The 27,615-nt window shown below is 36.9% G+C and overlaps 1 protein-coding gene across 3 annotated transcripts in view; it reads left to right on the top strand.

Moving 5' to 3' along the window:
• The window catches only part of LRBA (LPS responsive beige-like anchor protein), a 406,974-nt gene that overhangs the window by 256,459 nt on the left and 122,900 nt on the right, over window positions 1–27,615 (top strand). For all 3 annotated transcript variants that reach the window (XM_051619696.1, XM_051619697.1, XM_051619695.1), the window contains exons 40-43: window positions 11,040–11,157; window positions 12,702–12,804; window positions 14,601–14,716; window positions 16,524–16,636. In XM_051619696.1, coding sequence (XP_051475656.1) covers window positions 11,040–11,157; window positions 12,702–12,804; window positions 14,601–14,716; window positions 16,524–16,636 — 450 coding nt within the window. The remainder of the gene's footprint in view (window positions 1–11,039; window positions 11,158–12,701; window positions 12,805–14,600; window positions 14,717–16,523; window positions 16,637–27,615) is intronic.

Raw genomic sequence — 27,615 nt, 5'->3', positions numbered from 1 at the left:
CTGGTGCTTCATATATACTCCCATGTTAGACTTAACTTTTTCTGGCTCTTAGGAAAACTTCTGGTTCTGCAGAATGGCGTTGTGGATTTGTAAGGTAAATGCATAACACAGCCCAGATTACAGTTCTTCATAAGAGCTGGTATTTTCTCATAGACTTACTGTTCTCTCTCCTGTCATCTACAGAATTCTTTGATAGGCTATTTTTTATTGGGCCCTCAGGAGTAGGAAGTTTTAGATTTAATACCCTAGGGCGAATGGCAAGGCAAATCATGTTGCTGGATCAATTGTTCAGCTATCCCCAGACTACAGTCTGTGTATCTGCTACACTTGCATCACATTTCCAAGCCTTTCTTATCAACCACTTGGGCCAGAAATGTAGCTTAATTTCTTATTGCATTTTAAACTGAAATTGGAGGTATGTTCTTGTTCTGTTACAGTAGAATCCTAGATGAGGTTGTAGACTTCGCAGTAGCTATGTCTGTGGTGTGCTTAACTTTGGAAAAGGTCTGTACTTGTAGGAATGCTTTAAAGTTGATTTTAAATTACTTTATCTTATCATCAAGATGAAAACCAGTAGTTACTGTATAAAACCTCTTCACGTTGCTTTTTGTTCTTTACAAACACGTGGTATGTTTTAATTGGTCATGTTATTTCTATGGGTAATCTTAAGTGATTCTCCCTTGCAGTCACAGGCCATAGCAAAACCTTTCTCATTGACTGATGATAGTCAGTTCTTTTACTTGAGAAAATAATCTACATTTACATGAATTTAAGGTTTATGTAAGAATACAGGTACAGAATCTGAGGTATACTCACATGGGTGTGGACTAAAAAAAGTGCATGAAGGGGACATGTCCTTTGATAACTAAGGACAATTTCTTTATGTTGTTGTTATACCTCTATTCTGCTTTGGTTTACAGTAAATGAACTAGCAGTGAGTGGAGAAGTGCTTAAACAGTGGAGGGTTTATTAGCAGCACTGTGCTGTCTTCTGTCCCAGCTTCTGAGAGCAGGAGGAAAAATTTCTGTGGCATTAAGTACTATACAGTCCTGGGCTATGGGGCAGCTCCCAGGCATCCCACATAAGGCAAATCTATGTGATTGCACAGCAGCCCCTGCAGCTGCTCCAGTGTACTCAAAGGGGATTTGGTTCCTGCAGCAGTCTAGAGTCTGTGCAGCACAAAGGTGGCATTAAGCCATTTTTACATTCTCATCCCTTTCCAAGCTGCCCCTTCTCTGTGCCATATCTCTCATAAAACATAGCACAGAATCTTTTAATGTAAACTGCTGCATTGGCAGCTCTGGAGTCTGATTTTTCTTTTTGCCTTTAAGAGGCACATCTGTTCTGCTATGCATGGGCTTGGTTCCCATTAATGAGCTGATCAGATGCAGTCTTTCATGATGGCTGGTACTCTAGCTTCCTGCCAGATGTGTGTGGGTGTTTTTTGTTTTTGTTTTGTTTCTCATGAAGGGGTAGGAAGGTCAGCTTACAGGTCATAAAAGAAAAGAAAATTCCTTCTTTTTGGCATTGGAACTTTATTTTGTCATTGCCCATTGGTTTTCTCCTCCTCATCCATCTTCTGCAACATCAGGTGAATATGGACAATTGCCAGAATTTCAGGTGCATTAGCGCCCTTCTTTCTTGATTGTGGGTGCTGCTTCTGCTTGCACGTGTTCTGGCTGGATGGGCTAGAACATACATAGAGAAGGAGCCATGGGAGAAGTCATGGCCTGGAAGTGGTGAAATAGGCAGGTTAAGGGCATAGCAGTGGGAAATCTAACATGACTATTCTGATTTGTTGTTCAAAATAGGAATTTGAAGAGGCAGTTACAGCAAACACGAACCTTATTTTTCTAAAGAAACTCTCAATAGCTAAATACCTTTAAGAGACAGCAAAGAAAAGACAGCTTCCACATCATTTGCTGTGCTCTGCTTTTGAGGTACATGCTCCTGTATATTACCTTTCACCATATCTAGTTATACTACTGCGGATATGAACTGCTGTGAGTCATTAGTCTGGCAATTGTCCTAGTTTTCAGACTCTGTACTTCTTAGAGACCAGCCATTATAGTCTGATAAAGATTATCTTCAAGGCTTTTCTGCAGTAGGAATTTTATAATAGAAGATGGACCAACCAGAACTTTAAGCTTAAAAATACCACAACTCACAACATGGTAATACTTTCTTGTAATAAAAAAGAATCTCTGGTTGAGTCTTTCTCAGATTTTCTCAGGTGCTTCCATCTTTTAAACAAGCGAAAGCTTTTAGGGCTTGTTTTGAAATCTCTTAAATAGTTTTGAGAGGTTTTGTGTTGCAGTAATGTTACAACATCACAGCATAGATTTGAGCCACAAGTAGAAATAAGATGAGCAAAGCACAACTGGGAAGGAACAAAGTCCTCTCCTAAGTGCTGTAATTAGAATTGTTACAAGTTACTGAAGTATTAGAAGATGCTTCTGATACGCAAACAAAAAACTTTTTTTTCCCTCAAAATTATGAAAAATGGGGCCCATCCAAGGAGACTCAACTCTGATGGTGTAAGATTAAGAAGACAGTAATTCCCACAAATCAGTTTTGGTTGTCCAAAAATCAGACTGACTGAAAAGTCAAACTGATCTCAGCATGAATGATTCGTCATAGATGATGAGGCCTCATCCTTATCACTTGCTTTCCCAAATTTTGCTTCACTTGTCTTACACAAGGAACAAAAAGAATTGTCACCCTTCACTGTGTGATATCTTTCCAGGAAGAAATCTGATTTTGAGGAGACACTTCAAAGGTATCCTGTACCAGTCCTTGCTGGTATTCTTCAAGAGTACTTTAGCTCACTCATTTTATAGACATACACTTGGGTATCTTCCTCATAAACTGCATCTGAATGAGTCCTGTATTGTCCTGCTTCTATTAGTAAGCTCTTTATATGATGTTTTAAGTAAATTGGCAGAATTTGGGTCATGGTCATATTTATCACCTTAGAAACATACATCTGTTTTTTGCTTAATGGTACTATCCAGTGCTTGGGAGTATACTAAAAACCTTTGAGGCAAAGTCTTAAGATGTCTTGTTTTATAACCTCATTTCCAATAATAAGACATTTCCATGACGGTCACTTTCAGATGATCATGATCTGCATTTGTACTTCATTTTTTGTTAACTCATAAGGAGACAGGAAGACACATGATCAATTTTCACAAAGGCAAAATCTGGACAATATAAAGGTTCCTGTTCTATGTCTTTTAGTTTGAAAGTCAGCTAAGTAATGACATAGCATCATTTAAGCAAATAAAAAGTTATGTTGTTAGCACCAAAATAAGGCAGTTATGAGGAATTCTTTGAAGTCTAGGCACCTGTTCCTCAGTTGTATAAGTAAAATGACAGCAAATTGAGTTTCCCCACTGAATTTTCCAAAATTCTGTCTCATGTAGGGTAGCTGGCATGGAATGCACCACTACATCATTCACTACTACAGAGGGTTGATATTAATAATGCTTTGTTGCGGTATTGTTGATCCAAATTCCATAACTTAACGTGATTAGCTTCTGTGACAGATTCTACACAGTGAGAAACAATTTCCTTGAATTTTGCCCAGTGATGCTTAAGCTCTCTTCTTGAGCTTTTGCAGGTAATATAATTTATTCAATATATGCAAAATGAAGTCAACAATACTAGCTTTTTTAGTATTTACACTGTGTACGTTCAACTGGCAGAATTAATTGCCACATGAAATCATGAAGTTATATAATTTAATGCACTTCAAGAGGGGTTATGGAATTTGTCAGTCTGTGTGGACATCAACATGACTACTAACTTATTAATTAGAAAGGATTAAAAGAGCTCTCCACGTTTTAAAACTGATGATCTGTGGAAGGAAAAAACGGAGACAATACTGCATTGACCCCCGGTGCATAACTATATGCTTTTATACAGTGTCTCACTCATATTTCAATATGTGAACATATGTACACACACCTGTGACTGTACATGTGTGTGCCACTGCACTTTTGTACCAGTATCTTCAATCTTAGATAACTGATGCAAATATGATAAACTAATCTAGATCCATACAGACCCACTTACATGAGGCATAAACAAGGAGTGATTTAAACTTCAATGTGGAAGGCACAATGCACATCTCAAAGGTTCTTTTATACAATTTATGGCTTTTTAGGTTATTGCTGCATGATTAAAAGATATCTTAGTTATGATTTTGTGTCTTTATCTTTTTACTTATTAGATATATGAAGTCTCTGTAGGTATTAACATCAATGCTACAGCAAATAGCATAAACAGGTAAAGTCGATAGAGTAAAAATTGTCACCACTCTCCTTTATCTGTATGGATTGTAATTACTACTGTAAACGAATACAAGTTGAAGTAATGAGCTTCCAGGTTAATTCATACACTTGATTATCTTAATATGATCTAGAAGGGTTGTTGTGTGTGATGGGTTTTTTTGCAACACTGTTTTGTAAAATCACATTGCTAGAGTATTACTAATAAAAAAAGATTACCCAGGCAAATGAAAAGAGGCCAATTGGCTAGAGAGCTGCTTGCCTGAAATACCACAGAAACAAAAAAACCCTGTCATTATTTTCTGTTTTCTTATATATGTTTCTCCTTCTTGCAGGTGTTGCATTGACATTTCTAGAGTGCATGGTTTGCACGCTGAGTTGGTAGCTTTTTTTGTGTGTCTGAGATACATTATGGGAGATGGCTTTAGAAAGGCTACCCTTGGTAGTGTCCATAATAACTTGCTTCTAGATGTTACTTCGTAGCATTTTGTATCTCAGGAATTGGTAATTCTAATTTACGTGCCTGTTTATTGGAAAAACACTGAGAATATCTATTAGTTTCACACATTGTCAATGAACAACATGTTGATCACTGTTTACCTAGCCTGTTCTCGAGTTAATGATAAAACCTGGGGATGGACAAAAAAGTTGAAATAATTAGTGTTTCAGAACGTGCGAGCTGAGTAATTTGTATATTGTTCCTGATGGCAAACCATCCCAGATGATGTAAACAGCTGGATGAGCCTTTTGTATCTACGTCTTGATGAGCAAATCCTACTAACTCTTAAATTAGAATGTAACGAGCTCACTAAGTCAAGGCGTCAGTCAACTCGTACAAGAATCTGTGATTTTTTGCATTTCTGGCTCCTTTTTATCATAAATAAACCTGCTATCTTATTTTACAAAGAAAGGCATAACTTTACATCCTTAACCTTGCAGGGCTGGGACAGCCTCCCAAACCTACACCTATTTTCTTCTTTTTTATGTCTGCTTTCTAGGCTGCATAATTTAACTTGTATTCTCATCTTTAGCAATCAGATCTTCTTTTTCTTTGGGTTGATTAAATGTTTTATGGTGTTGGTAATGAACTCCTGCGCCCTAGGAGTCAGCGGGGTTAATCAAAAGGATGAAAAAATGCTTGTGAAGTATTGTATGCAATAGAAAAGAGTAAGGTAGTTGGTACTAATTTTGATAACATCATTTGTGGATTCCTCCATTTGAGGTGTTCAGAATCTTGCAGTCAAATCAAAGAAGTTCTGAATACAGATTCTCCCAGTACATTTTTTTTCCAAGTTAGATCTTGATAATCAGGGAGAAGATCATCTGTAGATAGTAGAAGACATTCAGGAAATCTGCATTGCATGTTTTTTTCACTTTGAAATATAGCTTTAGTGTCAGAATAAAGAGTGAAAATGCAGTTGTGCATTCCGCTGTTTTAATCATCTGGGAAGTATTTTTCATGTCATCACGTGTACAATCTGTGGTCTGTGACAGTTAGACTTTATTAATTTCCAAACAAATGATGGTTTTATTTGTACATCATGTCCACATAAATTATTACAAAACCAAGTAGATCTAGAAGCAAACCTAAGTCCTATCTAAAGATTAAACTGTTTACAGGTCCAAGGGCCTTAAGGTATATGAGGCTGGTATAAATAGTATACTGTGGAATAGGAATTTCAGTTTGTGGTAAATCTGTCTGTCCTTAACAGCTTCAGATAAAATAATTTTATCCTTCTAGGGCACATCAATTTGCTAGTCAGTGGTTCATGTATCAAAAAGCATTCTGTGAAAATATCAGTATCATTGGTTAATATAAATGAAATTAATTTTTAAAGCTGGGCTAAAGGTTGACATCTGAAAAATTGCATTACTTTGCAGAAGAGAAATTTCTGTCTTCCAGTGAAATTTCAGGTCATAAGGGCAAGTAATTTTCACAATCTTCAATGGGAACCAGTGAAATATGAACTTCATTGTCACCTAGCCCCAAAGCGATAAGATAAAATGAGCTGATACATCATTTGCTGTGGTTTTATCATCTCCTCCGGTAATTGGAAGAGAAAACATAAGAGTCCTTTACCACCCCCTCTGCAGTTCCTTCACCACCCACACCCAGGCATAAGCCATTTTGCTCTGATCAATACACGGGTCACAGAGTATTTATTTATTTATTTATTTAAATGTTTTATGCTGGGTAAAACTGTCTAGTGGAACATTAAAGTAATGAATATGTTTAATTGAGTTTGTCACCCATGAAAATGCCGGACAGAATTGTATCGCAGACTGTGTGCTCACAGGAGGGACTGGGTGGGAGACTATTACTGTGTGCTTGTGAATTTCAGTGGCTTATTATTAACTCTGAGATTTAAAGTGAACATACTCTTGTTCTCTTGAGAAATTTAAAATAAACTGTGATTTATTTAAGAGCATTTGGGTATTTAAAATTACTATTAATCTGTTCTAATTCCCTATTAACTTGGTTGTACTTAGATGTATTTAAACAAAGAACACAATAAGACCCTTTCACTGTGAATCCAGAAGTCAGGAACTAAATAGTGCCTGGACAGTAGGATCTTCAGATCCTCAGTTAGAAGGCTGAGCTTGTGGTGGAGAACCAGATTCCTCATACACTGAAAATCGTAACCCTGAAGTGCTGTAATTTTGCCTTCCTGAACAAAAATGACCTGAAATGACAGAGAATGCTGCTAGAAAAATGTATTTATGGATTTTTTTCTCTCAACTGCAATAAAATGTAAATGCAAATTATTATTTTTTTTTCCTATGGTGTTGTGGTGCGTTTTTTGGGTTGGTTTGTTTTCTTTTATTGGTGTTTGGTTTGTTTGTTTGTTGTGTTTGGGTTTTTTTGGTCAGATACATCATAACTTTTTCTGGAAATATACAAATGTGCATAATCTTTTAAAATAAGCTTCTTACTTTTTAATTTACTTGTGGCAGTTAAATTGGCAGGCACATTAAAGTAATATAATTATTCAATTACTGTTTCAGTTCTATAACCCATTTGCAGACTTAATTACTTCCAACCTATTCACATTTTCAAGATCAATAGCACTTTTCTCTAAAATTAAATATATGAGAGCTGATTGGTTTGCTTAAAAGGTAAAGCAAAATGTTCATTTAGTTTTCAGTAAAGTGTTACTTTTGTAATTCAGGAGATCTCATCTTTCAACTACTTCAAGTAGTCTTTTACAAGAGACATTGTTTATGATTTACATTCAAGGAGGGTTTTGAAGAAAGGGTAGGGCATTTGTTTTCAAAACTGTCGAATGACAGAACAGCTTCCCAGTGAGCGTTTGAATATTGGGAAGTTAGCTGATACACAACTATGAATTGTGAGAGGACTTCTTTATATATGATCTTAATTGATAATCAGCACTGTGCTGAGTTTCCATGCAATTCTGATTTCAGAATTTTCTTGAAGTGGAAATTGAAGCTGGCTATTCTTTGCTTACTGGTTTCTTGGGGAGTTTCTTCCTGCCATGCAGTGTCAGGGCCTACAGCATGAGTATGAGGACTGATTACAAGTTTAGACCTTCATTTCTATTACATGAAATAAAGAAGGGATTTCACACAAAGGTGGAAGTAGTTTTATATTTTTAATAGTGTTTTCATGCCATCTGTTCATCTGGTTCATCTGGTGTTGCCGAAGTCTAATCACAGAACAGTTCATCTAATAAGATTTTCAGAACTGTAGAACTTTATAATTGGTTCAATTGTTTATTTTGCATATTTTTAAATGAAATTGTAAGCTGTATAAATGGTCTTTCCTCCTATAAAGTGCAGTATCTTTTGAAAAAAATGAAATGTGCAGTAGATTAAACTTCAATTTGATGTATTGGATCAACTGAAATTCTATACATACTTTTTCATGTGGGTAAGGTAGTACTTTTTGTGCAGGTTAAATGAGATTGTACACCCTTATTGGTCTTTGCTCCACAAGTTGTTCCAAAACTGGTGGTAACAAAAGATAGAAATAAATGAGTAATTTTTAAACTCAACAATATTATGGAAAAGATAGTTGCTCTTAAATTCTTAAGTAGAATTTATGGGTGATAACAGGCAAATGCAATAATAGTTTTTAAAAGTTGTAATTCTGATAGTATCAAAAGTGATTAAAAAGATCTTTTTAACAAATCCCTCTGCCAGAATAAAAATGCTGAATTTAATTTGAAGTACAAGTCAGTTTCTGCAATTATTCATAAAATCAGATGTTTGACAGGGAGTAAAAGGTTGAATTGGATTTTCATAAGGAATACTTAGTAATACACATGAAAGAAACATGTTTGTCTTCTGGACCTTTCATCTACTGTAGGTGGTGTGATGAGCGCAGAGCAGTGGTAATGATGCAGTTTCCATAGCAACTGGTTCATTGGCGGGCTAGACCTCTGTCTAGGGTGCTGTCAGTGTGCCTGGAGTTTCAGAAAACAGTGTCCCAAAGAAGGTCTGCTTCCACCTAATCCAGTTTTAATTGAACTCCAGAGACTTTGAAGTGAAGCTGCAGACCAGGCAGACACTATTCCAACTCAAAATGAAGGCCTTGCTCGGCTAGACCTCAGCTGCTTCTCACTCCTGATAACTTCTGTTAATGAGTGGTTTAAAGAATTGCTGTAGTGGTGACTGCTAGGATTTCTGCAGTGCAGTTCCAGTTTCAGCTGTAAATCCTGTTATACTGAATTCAAGAACTGTATCATGGCTGTACAATGTAAACCACCCCTGTTATTTTCGAGTCTGTCACTTTTTCTTGCAATTTTGAAGCTTTTGCCCATGGGCAGGGTTTCCACTGTCACAAAAACACTCTCTTAGTGGCATAAAAGTAATGATTCTTTAACTTGCTGATTTCAATCACAGTATCCATCTAGTTTGTTTGAATTTGCAGTGCATAGGCTGATAGTGACAAGCAGGCTTTTGTGTTTTAATTGTTACTACAGAAAAGCAGAGGTCATCACATTCCTGTCTTGTGTAAAAAAAGAATAAAATCATTGAAATTAAAAGCTTCAATTTAAAGTTCATAAGATGGAACAGTGCTACAAAATTTTTGTACACAAGCAGTGCACCTTTGTCTCCTTTGTTACGTCTTTTGATGTTGTGCTCTTTAAAGGATATTTATATGCGACAAAAGCATGTAAATGTGACAAAAAGCCAACCTTGGTGCTTCTGAATAGGATCATAGAATTATACAGATCTGCCAATTAGGGTGGATGGGTTATGGATGTGGTATGGAAAGTGTCAGCGTGGCCCAAGTCTTTTAGTTCCCTGGTTCCACAAATGATTAACAACCATTGACAGTCTCTGCTCCTTTCATTGCATTTCTAGAATTTTGTATTGGAATAATTGCTTTTGTTTTGTTTTGTGGTTTTTTTGTTTGGTTTCATTTGGAGTGTGTGTGTGTTTTTGTTTTGTTTGTTTGTTTTGTTGTTTGGTTTTTGTCTTGCTTTTCTTTCTGTGTGTGTGTGTTGGGACAGAAGTTGTCTGTATTGAGGGAGAGATGAGGGATTAAGTAAAAAAAATGGATGGGAGATGGTTTGCTTTGTATGGTCTGGTCTTCTGTAGCACCTGCTTTTGGTTTGCCAGTCTTATTTGCTTTTAATTCATAAAGATGGTACAGTATTTTATACTGTACTGCTTAGTGCTTTTATAATGATGCTTGTACTCTCTGTGCTACAAAAATGCAGATTATTTGTGAATATATGCTACACATGAGGCAAAATCCTCCTCTTAAAAATCTAAAAACAAGTGATAGGGTTCACTAACAGTCTTTGTTACATTAAAGGCTTGAACTTCACATTTTCTTTTTTATACACAATATATTGCTCAAATGAAATTGCAATAGGAGTGATGTAAACTAGGGTTATATCTGAATCTCTTTTTCTATGATGGATTTCTGCTAAATCCTTGCTAGAATTTGCAAATCTCAGATTTTCCTTCGCTTATGGTTTGTTAATCAGAAGCAGAGAAGTGTCCAATCTTGCTGTCCCTTAACACTTACGTAATTAAGCTTCAAAATGAAAAGAGAAAAGTGAAGCAACAAAGAAACAAAGTGGCTGAGGACTCAAAATGGGATTAGTTTGAATTGTGAAAGCAGACTAAGCATCTGTGTCTGTCAGATGGGATGACAGGAATTGTAACAAGTTACTTTGACAACCGCTTACTCCATAGAGAGATTATGCTGAGTTCATTTGCAGGTTTGTGTTTAACCTTAGCTGACAAAATGATACTTAACCTCTTATACAGCCAACCTTTATAGTTCCAGAATTAATGAATGTTGCCTTAACGATAAACCTCAGGAACATTTTTTTCTTTAAAGACATTTTATTCTTGCTTATTTGTTATGGGTCTGTTATTGCAATGCTAAAGTGAGTGCAGATACATCTAATGGCACTAGCAATACATTTCAGAATATGTTTTTATTCTTCACTGAATTGCCAAAGATTTCACAATTTTTCTGAAAGTCCCTTGACTCCCTTGGTTATGGAAAGTAGGCAGTTGACTTCACAGGAAAAAATAGAAGAACATTTTTTAAATCCTTGATATGAATAGTTGAATTAAGGACCTAAAAAAAATCATTATAGGTTCATGGCATGATTTGGAGTATATTTTAATTTTACTGCAGGTTTGGCATGTAAGTGGTAGAATCCATGTTTGTGGGTCAAACAGTTTTTTTTTTTTTCCAGTATGTTACCTATATTGACAACATATTTAAAACATTCTCTCTGTGTCTCTTCCTACTAGATTCTGGCATATACAGAAGGACTCCATGGAAAATGGCTCTTTTCAGAGATTCGATCGATCTTTTCCCGACGTTACCTTTTGCAAAATACAGCACTGGAGATATTCATGGCAAATAGAGGTACTGTGAGTTTAGAAGGATGGCAGATGTCAGTTTGGGGATATGTGTGTTCTGTTTGGCTGTTCAGTCACAAATTTTTTGGTATGGATTTGTGTAGATATCAGAAGGGCTTAGATTAAGTGTCTCAATATTTAAGTTAGTGTACTTTTGTAGTTTTCATTTTTTTCCTATGAGGAATGATAAACATGATAACAGAGAATTAGCAATGCCTCACTTTCACGTGTATCTATGTATTTATTTGGCATTCTCTGTAAACTCTTGCTTAAGGCGTTCTTACCTCTGATCTGCAAAAAGGGTTTTATTTTGTCCCTTTGGAGGGTTAATAGTTGTTAGTTATGCACACCAAGAACAACAAAATGACAGAACTTCACTAGTGGATTAGATGAGTGACTTGTATATCTTCATGCTTTATTTCTGGTAATAATTTATTTCAGTTAGAACCTAGTGCAACTCCAAGAAATTAATGTCTATTTACCTTGGTAATTAATTTTTTTTTCACCCTCCCCTTTCTTCAGTTCCTTTTTCAGGCACACATACTTACTGTGACAAGTTACTCAAAATTCAGTGTGTTGAGACTTGGAGAAATTTCTTTTGCAATTTTCTCCCCCTAAATTTTATTTTAAACCAGGTTATATGAAGTCTTTGCAATTTAAACTGAGATTCTTTGGATACTTTTAGTGCTTTTATACTGAAAATGAAATTTTTAAAAACAATTTTTTAAAACTGCATATAAAGATGCCAAATGAATCACCTCTTAAGATGACACTTTTAAAATGTAAATTATTGTTTTGGTAATGATACAAAACATTGTTGTCCTGAAATTGGTAAATATTTTATAGGATAACATGTTTTATGCAGTTAGTATGCTAGTCAAAAAGTTTTTGTCTGAGCTTAAAATCTCTGTTCTTGAACATGCCTGGTAAGTATTCAGACACATACTTCACAGAGCATTGTTGTGCATATCTGAAGTTCATGTAGTCTAACAGAATATGAATTATATGCATAAACACATTCCTTTCTTGGAGCCTATACTCTCTGAATGTCCACTGAAGATGCCATAATTAAAGTGTTATTTAGATTCTTAGGTTGCTATTTCATAAGAGTCATTGAATGTTTCAAAATATGAAAATAGTATTTTGAAGAATATATCTTGTAAATATCTAGAAAATAAACTAGTAAGGGTATGATCCATTTAACATATACATTTTTAAAATAAAATAAGTTCTAGACAGTCAGTCTGTGCATATAGGTTTAACTTCTATTCAGAAAGGAAAGCAAATATATTGTAAGATTTTTAACAGTGGAAACTTTTATTGAAATTCCTGTTAGTGATAAATTAAAGCAGTTCTGGAAATTCAAAAAAACAAACACAAAAACAAACCAACCAACCAAAAAACACAACAAAAAGACTATAGTAACCTGAAGGAAGCATGTCTAAACTTTTACTTGTTCAGCACCTAAACTTAGGGTCAAATTTCACTGGGCCAGAAAGCCTAAGGGAGAAGCTGTAAAATCATGCCATGTTTCTACTCTTGTGTTCACAGTGAGTGTCATGTTCAACTTTCCTGACCAAGCAACTGTAAAGAAAGTGGTTAACTGTCTACCTCGGGTTGGTGTTGGTACTATCTTTGGACTACCCCAGACCAGGTATTTTGCAATTTGAATTAACTTTATCTGTCAGTTGTAAGAGTTCTTTGCTCATTAAACCAGCTCACATGGTTTGGAGCATTTACACTTACTGGTTTACCAAACATAAGCATCCTCAGACTGTCACTTCTGCATGCACACTTTTGCCTGTAGTTGTATAATAAAAACTTTGGATTTGAGGTTTTTTTGTGATTTCTGTCTGTTATAGGGAATATAGCTTCTTTTTGACTGCGAGATTCAATCCCTTACCCTACTTAAAGGAAATAGGTTTCTTTATGCTTACCATCTCACTAAAATTTAAGACAGATTTAAGACTGGTTTTAGGACTGATTAGCTTTTATGGCAGTGTTCAGATATATTACCTGGACTGTATCATCCTTGAATCCTCTGTACTATTTAAATGTAGATGAAAATTATTGTTTCTTATCAGAAGGATATTGTAGTGATGTGAGAACAATATAAGCTGGAGAGCATGTGAAGCATTGATACAGTGTGCTTGTCTGTTAGCTCTGGAAGACATTGTTCAAATTTCAAATAGTGAGAAATCAGTATTACAACATCCCATTGTGTGTTTGGATCCTGAAACTGAGCAAATAGAAATTTTTGAGGTATACCACAGCTCTAGTTGTATTGGTTACCTTTTATATTTTATAATTATAAACTAAAGCAGATTAATTTCTATTTTTTTAGAAAAAATGGCAACCCTTAAGAAATATCTTCATTGTTATTCCTTTAATTTTTTAAAAGAGATTTCTCTGCGCAGAAAGGGCATTAAAGTAGTTGGGGATGTTTTCTGTTGTGTTTTGTAATTTACTTTTTTTTTAATCGAGTCCTGAAAAAATTCTCCTGAACTGCAGTTATAGCTACTCTATAAGAACTAAGGATTGCTATTTACAGAAGAATATTACATGAACATTTTCTAATATATGTGAAAGTATAGACAGATATATATGTATTTAATTTCACATCAATTGATATAGATTAACTTGTTTACATTGCAATAGAGTTTATTAAAATTAATAAATAAATAAATTACTGTAACTGTTTTCTTTAATGGTTTACCAATACCAAACCGATTTGTTAACTAAAACTACATACAGATTTATTTTTTTTTCCCAGTAGTGGTTGTGGTCCTGGTATTTACAGATGTTTTTATTATGAACAGAACAGTCTTGGGAATTCTATGATAAGCTCTTCTTTGCTTGATTTATCACTCCTAGAAATTACTCTCTAGTCTTCTTTCACAAACATTAAGAAATCTGGCATCAAATTTTGGAAGCTTAATTGAGTTATTTATGACTAACTCCCCAACACTACTCAGAATTTAAATCTCAACAGGATGAACTTCATAATGAAGTTCTATCATCTTATAATTGTTTTCCTTTGTTCTTGAGGGATTAAAAAAACTCTCCTAAAAGATGGTTTTATTCTTATGTGGAATTCTATAAGTCATGTAATTCTATAATTTAATGGTCTGCCATTTCTTTAAATCACTATTAATATATTTCTGTAATACATCAAGCCTTCATGGAGCAGCTGAATTTGCACAGCTGTAAAGGTTTTTGAAAACTTTCAAATCTTGAGATATCCAGCTGTCAGAGGCTTAAGTCTTTTGTTCTTATTAGTTTATAAAACTTAAAAAAAATAATTTCAAGTATCCAGAATAACAATTTGGTCTTCAGAGAATTCTAGCATAGAACTAGTAAATATAGGTACAACTGCCACTAATATTCAGATAGGTAAAAAGGAGCACCCATCAGGTCTGGTCATGATTTTTTCTGATTTATTTTTTTCAGACGCATTTCTTTGGCCAGTCCACGACAGATTTTCAAAGCTTCCAATATGACCCAGCGATGGCAACACCGAGAAATTTCCAACTTTGAATACCTGATGTTTTTAAACACTATAGCAGGTATCACAAATTTCTATAATGACTCAGAAAATGAGTTAATGGTGACACAATCTCAACAGAAATGGAGCACTACTAGGTTTTGCCTTTTAAATAATAACTTTTTCTATGTACAGTTCCCTCCTGAGGAACAACCTCACAAAATCCTCCTGAATGTACTTTATTAATAATTATTTTTATGCAATAGTAGCAAGCAATTAATAATACATGTAATTAATGAACTGCACTAAAAATGTATCTCCAAAGTCAGAATATCTTGCCTGTTGTGGGATCTATGCAGACTGTCTGCTATTTAGGAGTATCTCAGAAATAGTGAATTCTTATCTCTTAGTATTCTGTTTTAATATTCGTAAGTACTGTCCTCCCTAAATACCACTGATGCAACAAATTCTCTGCAGAGCTGGGAATTCTTAGCTAGGGAGCAGGATATTCCTGGAGCACATAAATACTACTTTTAAATGTATGTTGGTGTTGGTAAAAAGTGTTGTGCCTGGATCACCAGTGCTGCTGTGCCAGGACACCGGTTCTCACAGTCATCCATCCGCAAGTCCTAATTCCTGGTTTCCTAACCCCTCATTCTGTAATGCTAAGCTGTATTTCATTTAAGCCATCTTACCCTATTAGCTTCTAACAGACTTGACTTCAGTTTAGTAAATGGAGGCTAATTATTAGATCTCGTGACTTCTCTTATTTTCCAACATAGTTGGTTCTCAGCAACTTACAAAATTCTCAATTTTCAGCTCTTTTCTATGGTATTGGCAGTGCTGAGAGGTCTGTTAACTCCCTTTCAGACTTGGCTTTTGCTAACACACTTTATATAACAAATGCCCCCGCTTGCACTAATTACATTTTGTACAAATGGTTGTTTTTGCTAGTTTCTGTAATCAGTCATTAAGTCAGACATGCTAGGATGCTGGCAGATTTTATAAAAGCAGGGGCAGATCTACTTGCCTCTTTACTGCCTAAATGGAATGAGGCAAGACCATGACACTATTTTCTGTGGCTCTACTGAATGATCCGTTTCTGCTTTAAGATATGACTGAAGTAACAAAAGCCATTCTTACTGACTGATATTTGAGGTTAAAAGGAACAAGAAGATAACATTATGGGAAAAGAGAAAGTTGAATTGTTCATGATGGGGAATTAAAAGATTGTGTATGTATGGTATATGATTATTCTAATAGAATTTTTTTTTTTACTGGAAGAAGGCTATTATTTCCATCTTACAGATGCATGAAGGTACATGTGTGAACCTGAAACTGGAACAGATTTTCTGTTCTGGTAAATGTTGGCAAATCCATAGATGATCAATGGTCAAGGAAGAATTCCCCTCAAAGTGAATCTCTAGGTGAAATGGTTATTATTTGCATAATTTCTCAATCTAAAATCCCAAGCTGCTTCATTCTGCTTTCGCATACGGAATTCGATACAGTATGTAAAAATATTGCTTTGATATTTAGTATGAATAAAAGTCAGTGCCTCTCCATTTTTTGAAGTGTTTAACCTGAAAGAAACAGAAGACAATATGACATAAGAAGGAAAGGGAAAATGCATAGAAAATGACTGGATTTAACTGTCACTGCTTGCAAAAGAGTTTACAGTTGAAGGGAAATATTTTAAACTAAACACTAGCAATTTATGAACTTCTAAATTATTCTTTTCAATAAAGTGAAGTAGAATGTTGAAATGATTACAGTTCAAGAACATTACAGTTCAAGAGTTTGTAAAGTTACATTATTTTATCTTTAGAGGTTATTTTAGTTAAAATATAACTTCTAACTCATGGCACTTTTTTTTGGTTATTTGTCAGGTCGAACTTACAATGATTTAAATCAGTACCCTGTGTTCCCTTGGGTTATCACAAATTATGAATCAGAGGAGTTGGACCTTACACTTCCTAGCAACTTCAGGGATTTGTCAAAGGTATTTGTGATCAGATAGTTTTTTTCTGTCTAGTATTTATCACAGTAGCTTTCAGTCTTGTTCATGTTTTCTGCTACATTTGACATATTAATGTTAAATGCACAACTATTACAGTGTTTAATTTCTGTATGCATATACTGATAATAGGGATCAGATTGTGGGAAAATGAATTATTGATGTATCCTTACTGCTTCTGATTATATCAATTCAATAATTGCTAATGGAAGGTGCTCTTAGTTGGACGATATGTCTCACATTTAATTTCACATTTGAATGACATTAGGAATGCTGAGGCTGCTAGATTAAAAATTAGCCAAATAATTCTGGTGAGAATTGTGCTTTTTTAGTAGGAAAGCCTGTGATGCCGTTATATTTAAGTACTTTTAAATCGTTGCCTTGATTCCCATAAGCAAAAACTTTATTTTTTCACTTCCTCTACCTATCCCCTTCAGGTATGCTCTGGTAATACAGTTGTCCTTTCTCAGGCTGACATTGTCACTTTTTTAACAACATTTCCAAACAGCTCCTTTCTGGCAGACTAGCTGTGTGTTTCTAAGGTTCTTTTCCAAACAATCATATGCAGATGCAATATTATACAGCCTGGTTAAAGCTTTATAGAATGTGATTGTTCTCTTTCAATCTTTTCTAAGAAAGGAATGTTTCATTTTACAAAGTAGAAGCATCTCTCATTTTCTTTGCAAAGACTAGGTATACTGATCTTCAAACGGGATCTTTTTCTAAAATCTAGCTATTATGGGAAATGACTGGCACGTGGAGCGATATAGTTAATGGAGCAGGCAAAGAATGTATTTTAATTATAGCTTGTTTTTTCAGAAAAGTTTTCCATATAAATTGGTAATTTGGTAGAAAAAAAAAATTCTCAGAGAAGTAAGGCAGTTGTCAGCAGTTCTTCCTTTCAGTTTGCAAGCAATTAAGCTAAACACAGGTCAGTGAAAATATTCAGAAATTTTTTTTTTTTTTACTATAGATTTAGTGTTTTAACCTTAAAAAAGGTACTGTAGAGTTATTGAATATATATGCATGTGTATATACATACACATATGTGTGTATATATATATTTCAAGACTGTGAGTACCTTTTGTGTGTGTACATGTATGTACAAATAAAAATAAAGGAATGTTTTTAAGTAGAAAGCAGAGATGTACTGAGGTACTGTAATTGTAACATTTTCTAATAGAGTTAATTTAGTTTGACGAAGTCAAATGCACCTGTACTCAGCATTGGTGGGGAGCTCCTCGAGTACTGTGTTCAGTTTTGGGCTCCTCACTACAAGAAGGACATTGAGGTGCTGAAGCAAATCCAGAGAAGGGCAACGAAGCTAGTGAAGCGTCTGGAGGACAAGTCTTACGAGGGGTGTCTGAGGGAACTTGGGTTGTTTAGTCTGCAGAAAAGGAGGCTGAGGAGGGAGACCTTACTGTTCTCTACAACTACCTCAGAGGAGCTTGTGGTGAGGTGGGGTTGGCCTCCTCTCCCTAGTAACAAGTGATAGGATAAGAAGAATGGCCTCAAGTTGTCCTGGGGCAGACTGGATGTTAGGAAAAATTTCTTCACTGAATTTCTTTATTGTAATAGGCTGTCCAGGGAGGTGGTTGAATCACCATCCCTGGCAGTGTTTAAAAGAGGTATAGATGTGGTGCTTAGGAATATGGTTTAACACTGTGCTTGCTAGAGTTAGGTTAATGGTGAGTAGAGTTAGCTTATGGTTGGACTCGGTGATCTTAAAGGTTTTTTTCCAACCAGAATGATTCTGTGATTCTCTAAGTGATGAACTGTATGCTTTCCCAGAATGTCTGACTGACACAAACATCTTGGTCTCTGAAAATGTCCCTACTGTTCTGAGCAAATGCCAGCCCTTCCCATATACAGAATGAAAGTCTTTATGCCACACTTGTCTTGCATACAGCAGTTCAAGTTTTGGTTACTGTTTAGGCATTTCTAGCAGTATCAACTCTATGTGGTTTAAATTTTAAACTTTGTGTCAGATGATGAATTCATAGCAAATATCTGAAAAACCTTGCTAATATTCAACTATAAGAATGTTTAAATGTCAGGTATATTGTGATATTTTCATTGTACTTTTATTCTGGTGAGAGAGCAACTAGAATGTATTGAGTTTTGTACAGGGGCTGATGAGGGGCGAGTTGAAATTCTGTGGGTAAGAATTAAAGGACAGGGTAGTATGGGTGACACAGTTGTGGGGGTCTACTACAGACCTCCTGATCAAGATGAGGAAGTTGATGAGGCTTTCTACAGGCAGCTGAAAGCAGCCTCACAACTGCAGTCCTTGGTCCTCATGGGAGATTTTAACTATCCCGATATCTGCTGGAAGACTTATACAGCCAGCCTTTCACAGTCTAGGAGGTTCCTCCAATGCATTGATGACAACTTCTTAATGCAAATGGTGGATGAGCTGACTAGAAGAGGAGCGCTGCTGGATCTTGTGCTCACCAACAAGGAGGGCCTTATTGAAGCAGTGGTGGTCAATGGCAACCTTGGCTGCAGCGACCATGAGATGGTGGAGTTCAGGATCCTGTGTGGGAGGAACAGAATTTCCAGCAGGACCAGAACCCTGGACTTCTACAGAGCAAACTTCGGCCTCCTCAACCAATTGTTAAGGGAAGTCCCATGGGACAGAGTGCTAGAAGGTAAAGGGGCTCAAGATAGCTGGACAATATTCAAGGACCACTTCTTGCAAGCACAGCATCAGTGTGTCCCAATGGGTAGAAAATCTAGTAGGGGAGCTAGGAGACCAGCGTGGTTAAAAAAGGAACTGCTGGGGAAACTCAAGTGGAAGAGGAAAATCTATAGATCATGGAAGGAGGGGCTGGTCACTTGGGAGGAATATAGGAATGTTGTCAGGGAATGTAGGGAGGCAACTAGGAAAGCTAAGGCCTCCTTGGAACTTAACCTTGCAAGTCGGGTTAAGGACAGTAGAAAGGGCTTTTTCAGATACATAGCCAACAAAGCTAATACCAGAGGCAATATAGGCCCACTGCTGAATGAGGTGGGTGCCCTGGTGACAGAGGATATGAAGAAGGCAGAGGTGCTGAATGCCTTCTTTGCCTCTGTCTTTACTCCTGCAGGCTTTTCCCATGAGCCCCAGATTCATATAACCCCAGAAGTAGTCAAGATAGGTGAGGACATAGTAGATGAGGATTGGGTTAGGGATCAGTTGCATAATCTGGACATCCATAAATCGATGGGTCCGGATGAAATGCATCCAAGGGTGCTGAGGGAGCTGGCGGAGGTCATTGCTAGTCCACTCTCCATCATCTTCGGTAAGTCATGGGTAACAGGAGAGGTGCCTGAGGACTGGAGGATAGCAAATGTCACTCCAGTCTACAAGAAGGGCAAGAAGGAGGACCCGGGTAACTATAGACCGGTCAGCCTCACCTCCATCCCTGGAAAGGTAATGGAACAACTTGTCCTTGGCACTATCTCTAGACATATCAAGGAGATGGGGGTCATCAAGAGCAGTCAACATGGTTTTACCAAGGGTAAGTCATGTTTGACTAACCTCATAGCCTTCTATGAGGAAATTACTAGGTGGATAGATGATGGTAGAGCGGTGGATGTGGTCTATCTTGATTTCAGTAAAGCATTTGACACCGTCTCCCACAGCATCCTTGTAGATAAGTTGATCAAGTACGGGTTTGATGATCAGGCAGTGAGGTGGATCAAGAACTGGTTGAAAGGAAGAAGTCAGAGAGTTGTAGTCAATGGGGCAGAATCTAGTTGGAGGCCTGTGACTAGTGGAGTCCCTCAGGGGTCGGTACTGGGACCGGTGTTGTTCAATATCTTCATCAACGACCTGGATGAGGGCACAGAATGTACCCTCAGCAAGTTTGCTGATGACACCAAGCTGGGAGGAGTGGCTGACACACCAGAAGGCTGTGCTGCCATTCAGAGAGACTTAGACAGGCTGGAGACTTGGGCGGGGAAAAACCTGATGAAGTTTAACAAGGGCAAGTGCAGAGTTTTGCATTTGGGGAAGAAAAACGCCATGCACCAGTACAGGTTGGGGGCTGACCTGCTGGAGAGCAGTGTAGGTGAAAGGGACCTGGGGGTCATGGTAGACAGGAGGATGACCATGAGCCAGCAGTGTGCCCTTGTGGCTAAGAAGGCCAATGGCATCCTGGGGTGTATTAGAAAGGGTGTGGTTAGTAGGTCAAGACAGGTTCTCCTCCCCCTCTATTCTGCATTGGTGAGGCCACATCTGGAATATTGTGTCCAGTTCTGGGCCCCTCAGTTCAAGAAGGACAGGGAAGTGCTTGAAAGAGTCCAGCGCAGAGCCACAAGGATGATTAAGGGAGTGGAACATCTCCCTTATGAGGAAAGGCTGAGGGAGCTGGGTCTCTTTAGTTTGGAGAAAAGGAGACTGAGGGGGGACCTCATCAATGTTTACAAATATGTAAAGGGTGAGTGTCAAGACGATGGAGTTAAGCTTTTTTCAGTGAAGACCAGTGATAGGACAAGGGGTAATGGATACAAGTTGGAGCATAGGAGGTTTAAGATGAATATCAGGAAAAATTTTTTTACTGTAAGAGTGACAGAGCACTGGAACAGGCTGCCCAGAGAGGTTGTGGAGTCTCCTTCGCTGGAGACATTCAAAACCCGCCTGGATGCCTTCCTGTGTGATGTACTCTAGGTGACCCTGCTCTGGCAGGGGGGTTGGACTAGATGATCTTTCGAGGTCCCTTCCAACCCCTAGGATTCTATGATTCTATGATTCTATGATTCTATTGCTTCAAAATAAGTGCTAATTATGTATTGTAGCATGTCTGTGCTTTTGCACTGCTAAAGTTTTTTAAAATACTTAAAGATACTTAATTTAACTTTTTACAGTTTTATAACAGTCTTTTAGCAATCTTTTACTCTATTTCTTTTCCTTATCCATGTCCAGAAACACATCACAATTTAGTGCTCCCACTGAGTAAGGAGATGGAAAACTTAGATTTTGTTCTGGCAGAAAGGGTAGCAGGTCAATATTTTTACTTTTTTGCTACTTTATGAAATCAAAAATGAAGAGGGTTTTTTTTTTTCTTTGGGTTTTTTTTTTTTTAATGTCAAAGTAAGGTTAGGTATTATAATGTGTCAAATATGAGTAACAGTTTTGTTAATATGTTGGCTAGAAGTCCACAGTTAGTACAGATTTAGAGAGCTGCAGTGTATAGGTTAAAACAACTCTTTATTTAAGCAGCTTCTTATGGCACTGTTTTGAACATCAGTCACACAATGATAAACCAAAGCAACTGAAATGGATTGTGGTTAGTATTACTGTCAGCCTGACGAATGCTCCTGACAAATGCCAGGAGTGCACTGCCAGTCTGTTACCCTGTTTTGACTCAAGTGTTTATTTCTTAAGAGGTGACTATGGTTTGGAATGAGTATTACATATTATATTTATAGCGGCATATATTTTATTTATACAACATACACAGTTTCCCACAAGAATGTGTCCCATTTTCTGTGTTAGTTATCTTATTCAAGAGCACACTTTTTCCTTTTCTTTATTCAGTGAAAGCAATAAATTGCAGTGTGTTTCTGGACTTAGAAAAGGAAAGAAAGTGAAAAAAGAATACATGGAAAATACTGAGATATCAAAGCGTGATTTTATAATCTCTGAAGTTTGTTACAAGGTCTTGGTGTACGCAAGTAGATGTTGATAATTCTTCTTTCATAAAGCACAAAATTTCTGTAAGATCATAAACTGACACTACTAGAAGGAAATAACGCCATTCTTAAATACTCTTTTTTCTTCACTGTAGCTGCATGTGTACATAATAATATCTTTATTCCCATTGTTATCATTTTGATGCAGTATTTGCTAAATCATTATCAATTTCATAGTGGCTGTTATGTACATAATGACTTCTTTTCCAGTCAAGTGTACAAAAGCAACAAATAGCTTTCATCTTCAGTGAAGTGAGGTATTTCATTGGTATGTATGAGCCACTGATATCAAATACACTTGGACAGAAGAGAAGTAATAGATTTTTTTACTAGGACAAATTAGACTAGTTTTCTTGTTCTAATGTAAACTTCACTGTTGACTGTTCTTCAGCATGCCAGCCTGAATTCTACTGCAGGGTGCCCATTTTAGGAGCATAAATTCACAGCATATACACATATACACACAAGACTTGTGCTGCATGTTTTCCACTGCAAGGAAACAGAGTGGGATGGGGATTGAATTTGCTTAGTTATCTCTTGTTACCCCTTGACAAAGATATAAAGTAACACATTTTGATGTGCACCTATTATGCTTTTGCAGATTTATTTAATAAATATATTTAAAGAAACTTGTTGTGTATAGAGAGGCATTAAGATTGTATAGGCATTCTGTGAACCAGTGCTTTTAATGTAGGAAATGAAAATTATGGTTTATTCAGCTCGTGCTCCAACACAAAATCAAAGCAGGTTACTACCAGTTAAAACTGATAAACTCACAAGAACAACTCAGTGTCCTTCTAAGCATAAAGCATGTTCCAAAATTGGACACTAAAATAAGGTGAGAGGAACAGTGTGAGAACTAGCAATAGTGGATGCCACTTATTTTGATAGACAATTGCATCTGGAATTTAGGTACTGAAACCTATGATGCTTGACATTGCTGTGACAAAAGATGCCACTCTAATTAAAAAGCATTCCAAAGCCAGACAAGGTAAGCTCAGAAGAAAGTTTCAAGTATTTTTCCTTTCAGGGAAGTTAATGTGAATCCCTGCTTAAAGCAGGACAGCATGGGAAATAAAATACTTGCAACTTTGTATCAGAATCCCTGGCAGTTAAGAAGAGGTCCAGTAGATGTTCTAGAATTTTTGGTCACCTCAAGAAACAATAGTAGAGCTATGAAGACCAGTCCCTATCTACAGTCAGCCTGAAGCAGTGTTATCTGAAAAGGAGGTGTGTTTCTTTATTATTTTTTTAGTCTGATAGAGATTTTAATATCTTTAGTATAAAGTATGCCTATCAGATTATCTTAATTATCAGATAACAAGATATCACGCTTTCTTTGTGAAATGCGACTAGCTTCTTCAAGGAGAGGGACACTCCATCCTCTCTAAAGTTATGTGCAGAATAGGGGACAGTTGAGATAAATCACTACAGGAACTGGTTTATCACCTTGCTGCAGATGTACATTTCATCTCCATACCTGTTTGTGCAAAGGGATTGACAGATCTAGATGTTTGACGTAATCATGTTAAAAGCAACTTTTAGTGGAAGGGAAGGAATACTCTAAGCAGTACTGTAATTTTTAGGGATGCAAGTGAGGGTACCATTTAGAAAACCATAAAAGAGCAAAATCCAGCTTAGAGAACAAAGACTCCTTCCTGATCTGTCCTTTTTGAATACAAAGAAAGAGAGTAGAAAGGGGTGGAGAGAGATGGACTTTTGATTTGGCCCTTGCTTGTGATCTGAGAACTCAAAAGTCAAGGCCCTCTTAGAAGAAAGCAGTGCAAGAGTATGACGTTCTCTTGTTCAAATCTCAGTGCTGTAATTTTAGGACTATGATAGGCTTTCTTTGTTTGGATCAGAAAATCTATTGTAGAATAAGAAGTCATATAAACTGAAGGGCTGAGTTGTCTGTTATATTCCCGTGAAAATTTTGGTCTAATGACATAAGTATTTCCCATTTCTAAATGGGGGGAAGTGTTTTACTCTGCAATGCCGGTAACCCTCCAACTAGATTCCATCGGGGACTTTTGTTAATGATAAAATGGATCGCTTATCCTTTCTGGCAGCTGCGTCGATCTGTTGTGTCGTTTCCTGTAGCACGTTTGCCAGAACGAGCAGCCGAGGTGCGAGTCGGGCCCCGCAGCACCGCGGCCCGGCCCTGCCCGCCCGCCGGCAGGGCCTGCAGCACCATGGACAGGGCCTGCAGCACCATGGACAGGGCCCTGCGGCACCACGGCCCCCGCAGCCGCGGCCACGGGCGGGGGGGGGCGCGGTTCTTCCCGAGTTGTGCGGGTTGGGTGGCCAAGGCCGACTGAGGCATGGACCTTAGCGACGTTAAACAGTCTGATGAAGTTCTGGCTCTTCTGGATTTTAGTATCAATCTCTGCTTGATAGCTGCTTGTTTCGTCCTTCAAAAGAGACTTCTCTGCTGGTATGTTGGTTTGAGCTTTGAGCATCCATCTCAGGACCTTTTGTAGAATAAACATGTGGTTTTCATGTGCATGTTTAGCTGCCCGTTCCTCCACAACTCATATAGAGACTTACTGAGACAGAAACTTCACCAAAATACATCTCTGAGATGATTTATCAGAACATACTTTCTGAAAAACTACTCTTAGTCTAGGTAGACTTTAAAAAATATTCTGGGAATTTCCATTTCTGGATGAAAATATCATTACCATCCTTTTATATCTTTGTCTTTCTTCCTTGTCTTTTGTTTCTTATTCTCCCTTTCAAACCTTTTCCTCTAAAGAACATGCAAGTGGGTGATAGAGTATATTTGCTACCATTCTTACTTTCACCTCACTGTTCTCTTTTTTTCCACCACAGGCTTATTTTTGAAGTCACAAGAAGCATACTCTTTGCACTTCAGAGACATATAGCAGTTTCTAGGATCACTTAATTATTTTCCAACAATTTTTTTTTTTTTTTAATTTGTGTAGGTATTAGAGCAAAAGTCAAGTTTACAGGATCAATAGGAATCATCTTGGTAATGAGCGTAATTGTCTTAATCTTCCCCTGCCTCATGGAGGAGTATTGTTGGGAAGGCAGAAATGCTCAAAGACAATAAAAACAATAACTCAGAATTAACAATGAATGTTCAAAATGTTATTCTTAGTTTATATCTGATGTTATTGTCCATCCTACTCTTGTTTCAATTTTAGGTGCCCTGAACGTATGTCATCTCCTAATTGGAAATGAACTGAGGGAGGTTCATGACCTTTTAAATGATCACAAGAAACCACAGGGCACATGTCTGGTCATAAAATGTACTAGCAATCAAAAAAACCCTAATTTCTCACACATGTCTTGGGCCATAAACATTTTAAATGCGTGGTTTCTGTCTTCCTAATGTAAAGTGTATCTCTTGATACAGTCTCTCTTCCTTTTAATATTAATACATTTGAACTCCAGCAGATGATACTACACTACACATCTGTGTAATTCCGATTTCCAAATAAGCAAATTGCACTCATACTGGAAATGAGGATGGGATTGAGCTCACCTAACTGCAGCTGTCTAAAATTGAGTAGATCAAACTTCTGGGAGCAGGAAGGCTGTGGGGGTCAAAGGACAGTCCAGGTATAAAAGTAGCACTTAGAGAAAATGAGAGCATGGTAAAATAATAATAATAATAATAGTTTTTGTTTACAGAGGAGTTTAAGGTAGTTGTCAGGCTGTGGACTTACTTTGATGGACATACCAGATGATCTGTCTCAAACTCAAATATGAGTGAAAGTGTGGATCAAATGAAGGAAATGAATAGAAAAAGATCACTGGTAGAAGATGTTATGATCCTAAAAAGCTTGAATTGAGAAGTCTAATAGGATTAAGAAAAAAAAAATTTAAGTACAGTATCCAGCCAATCACTTGAAACTGCCTCAGTATCAGAAACACAAGGTTTCTGAAGTGGGGTGGTCACTGGCATTCTGAAGGCCTTTTCTCTATTTTACCCTGTTCAGCATATATGGTCATCTGAAATGGAAGATAAAATGGGAGCTGGTAAAACTTCCTGATGGTGCTAATATGTTGATGATATTGAAGATGATGGCTGACTAATCAGGAGGCTATATGAAGTAGGTAATAAAATGGTAGATTAATTCACCTTAGATAGGAGTGAAGCAATGCATGTATGAAAAATCAGACATTAATGGTCTCTTAGCTGTCTATTTATAAAATCCAGATAATCTGATTGTAATACTTGTATGAAACAGTACAGATTACAGTAAACAACTCTAGGCTTTCCCAAGTACATCTTTCTATCATTCTGATGTTCTTTTTGTAGGGCATGGAGCTTACACATGATACACAATTAATGTCAATTTTGTGTGCCCTCATAGTGTTTAATCTGCAGAAAAGACAAGTTTGTGTTAGCTTTTAGTTTAAGATAGTGTGTTGTTAGTACAAACCAAAAGCATTCTGATTTTACTTCTGATTGTCTTATTTAGATCTGGTGTTAGGAATAATGGCTGCTGTTTTCTGTGACAGTGGCTTGTATGGTGTGTTGGCAGAGGAGCATGGTCTGTGAAGGGAAAGCAGAGAGAACTTTTTAATCTGCTATGATTCAAGTTAATGTGGCTTCTCACTAAATCTTGCTTCTGGAAATCTATAACAGGATTTGTTTTTTTTAATAAGTGAATGATGATGCAGGGATTTCACTCAACAGATTATGTCATGAATAGTGTATGCAAATAGTTGCTTTTGGCTGGCAGGGTTTTTTTTCAAAGTAAGGCAGCTACAATGCTGTGCCCTCCTCACCACCTGCAAACAGCTTGATTTCTCATGATTCCTAGGGACACGCAACTTCCTTTCTTCCTTACCTTTTGGAAGTGTGTACACGTAACAGTTTTCTTCAGTTTGCCTTCCCAGTAGCGTTAAGGTGTAGTAGTACCTCAAATAGGGCAATGTGTGATGCATTCAGTTGTGCTGAACAATTGATTAAACCTTATGTGTAAGTGTATGTGTGCTTAATTAGTTTGCAGGTTTGCAGTGCATTGTTTTGGAATCTGCTACAGATGTTTGTAATAGCATTTGGTACTATTAGTAATATGAAGGCATGGAGATTTTTCCTTTAAATTGAAATTCTTCTAAGATTTTAGGTGACCTGGTGTGTATCCTGTCACTAATATATTGCTAAACACAGTTTGTCTTAATGTTTTATGCTTAAGATTAGTTTATGATCCATTTTTGAACTGTGAAACTTTCATGTTTTGCACCATGAAATGTAATTTATACTGAAATGATCAGACATTCTAGTTATTAGACCACTTTTTAAGTCCATT

Source organism: Apus apus, chromosome 4 (genome assembly GCF_020740795.1).
Source record: "Apus apus isolate bApuApu2 chromosome 4, bApuApu2.pri.cur, whole genome shotgun sequence".
In the NCBI taxonomy this organism is placed as follows: Eukaryota; Metazoa; Chordata; class Aves; order Apodiformes; family Apodidae; genus Apus; species Apus apus.
Note: the sequence above shows the minus strand (reverse complement) of the source record. Positions and strands in the feature narration are given on the sequence as shown.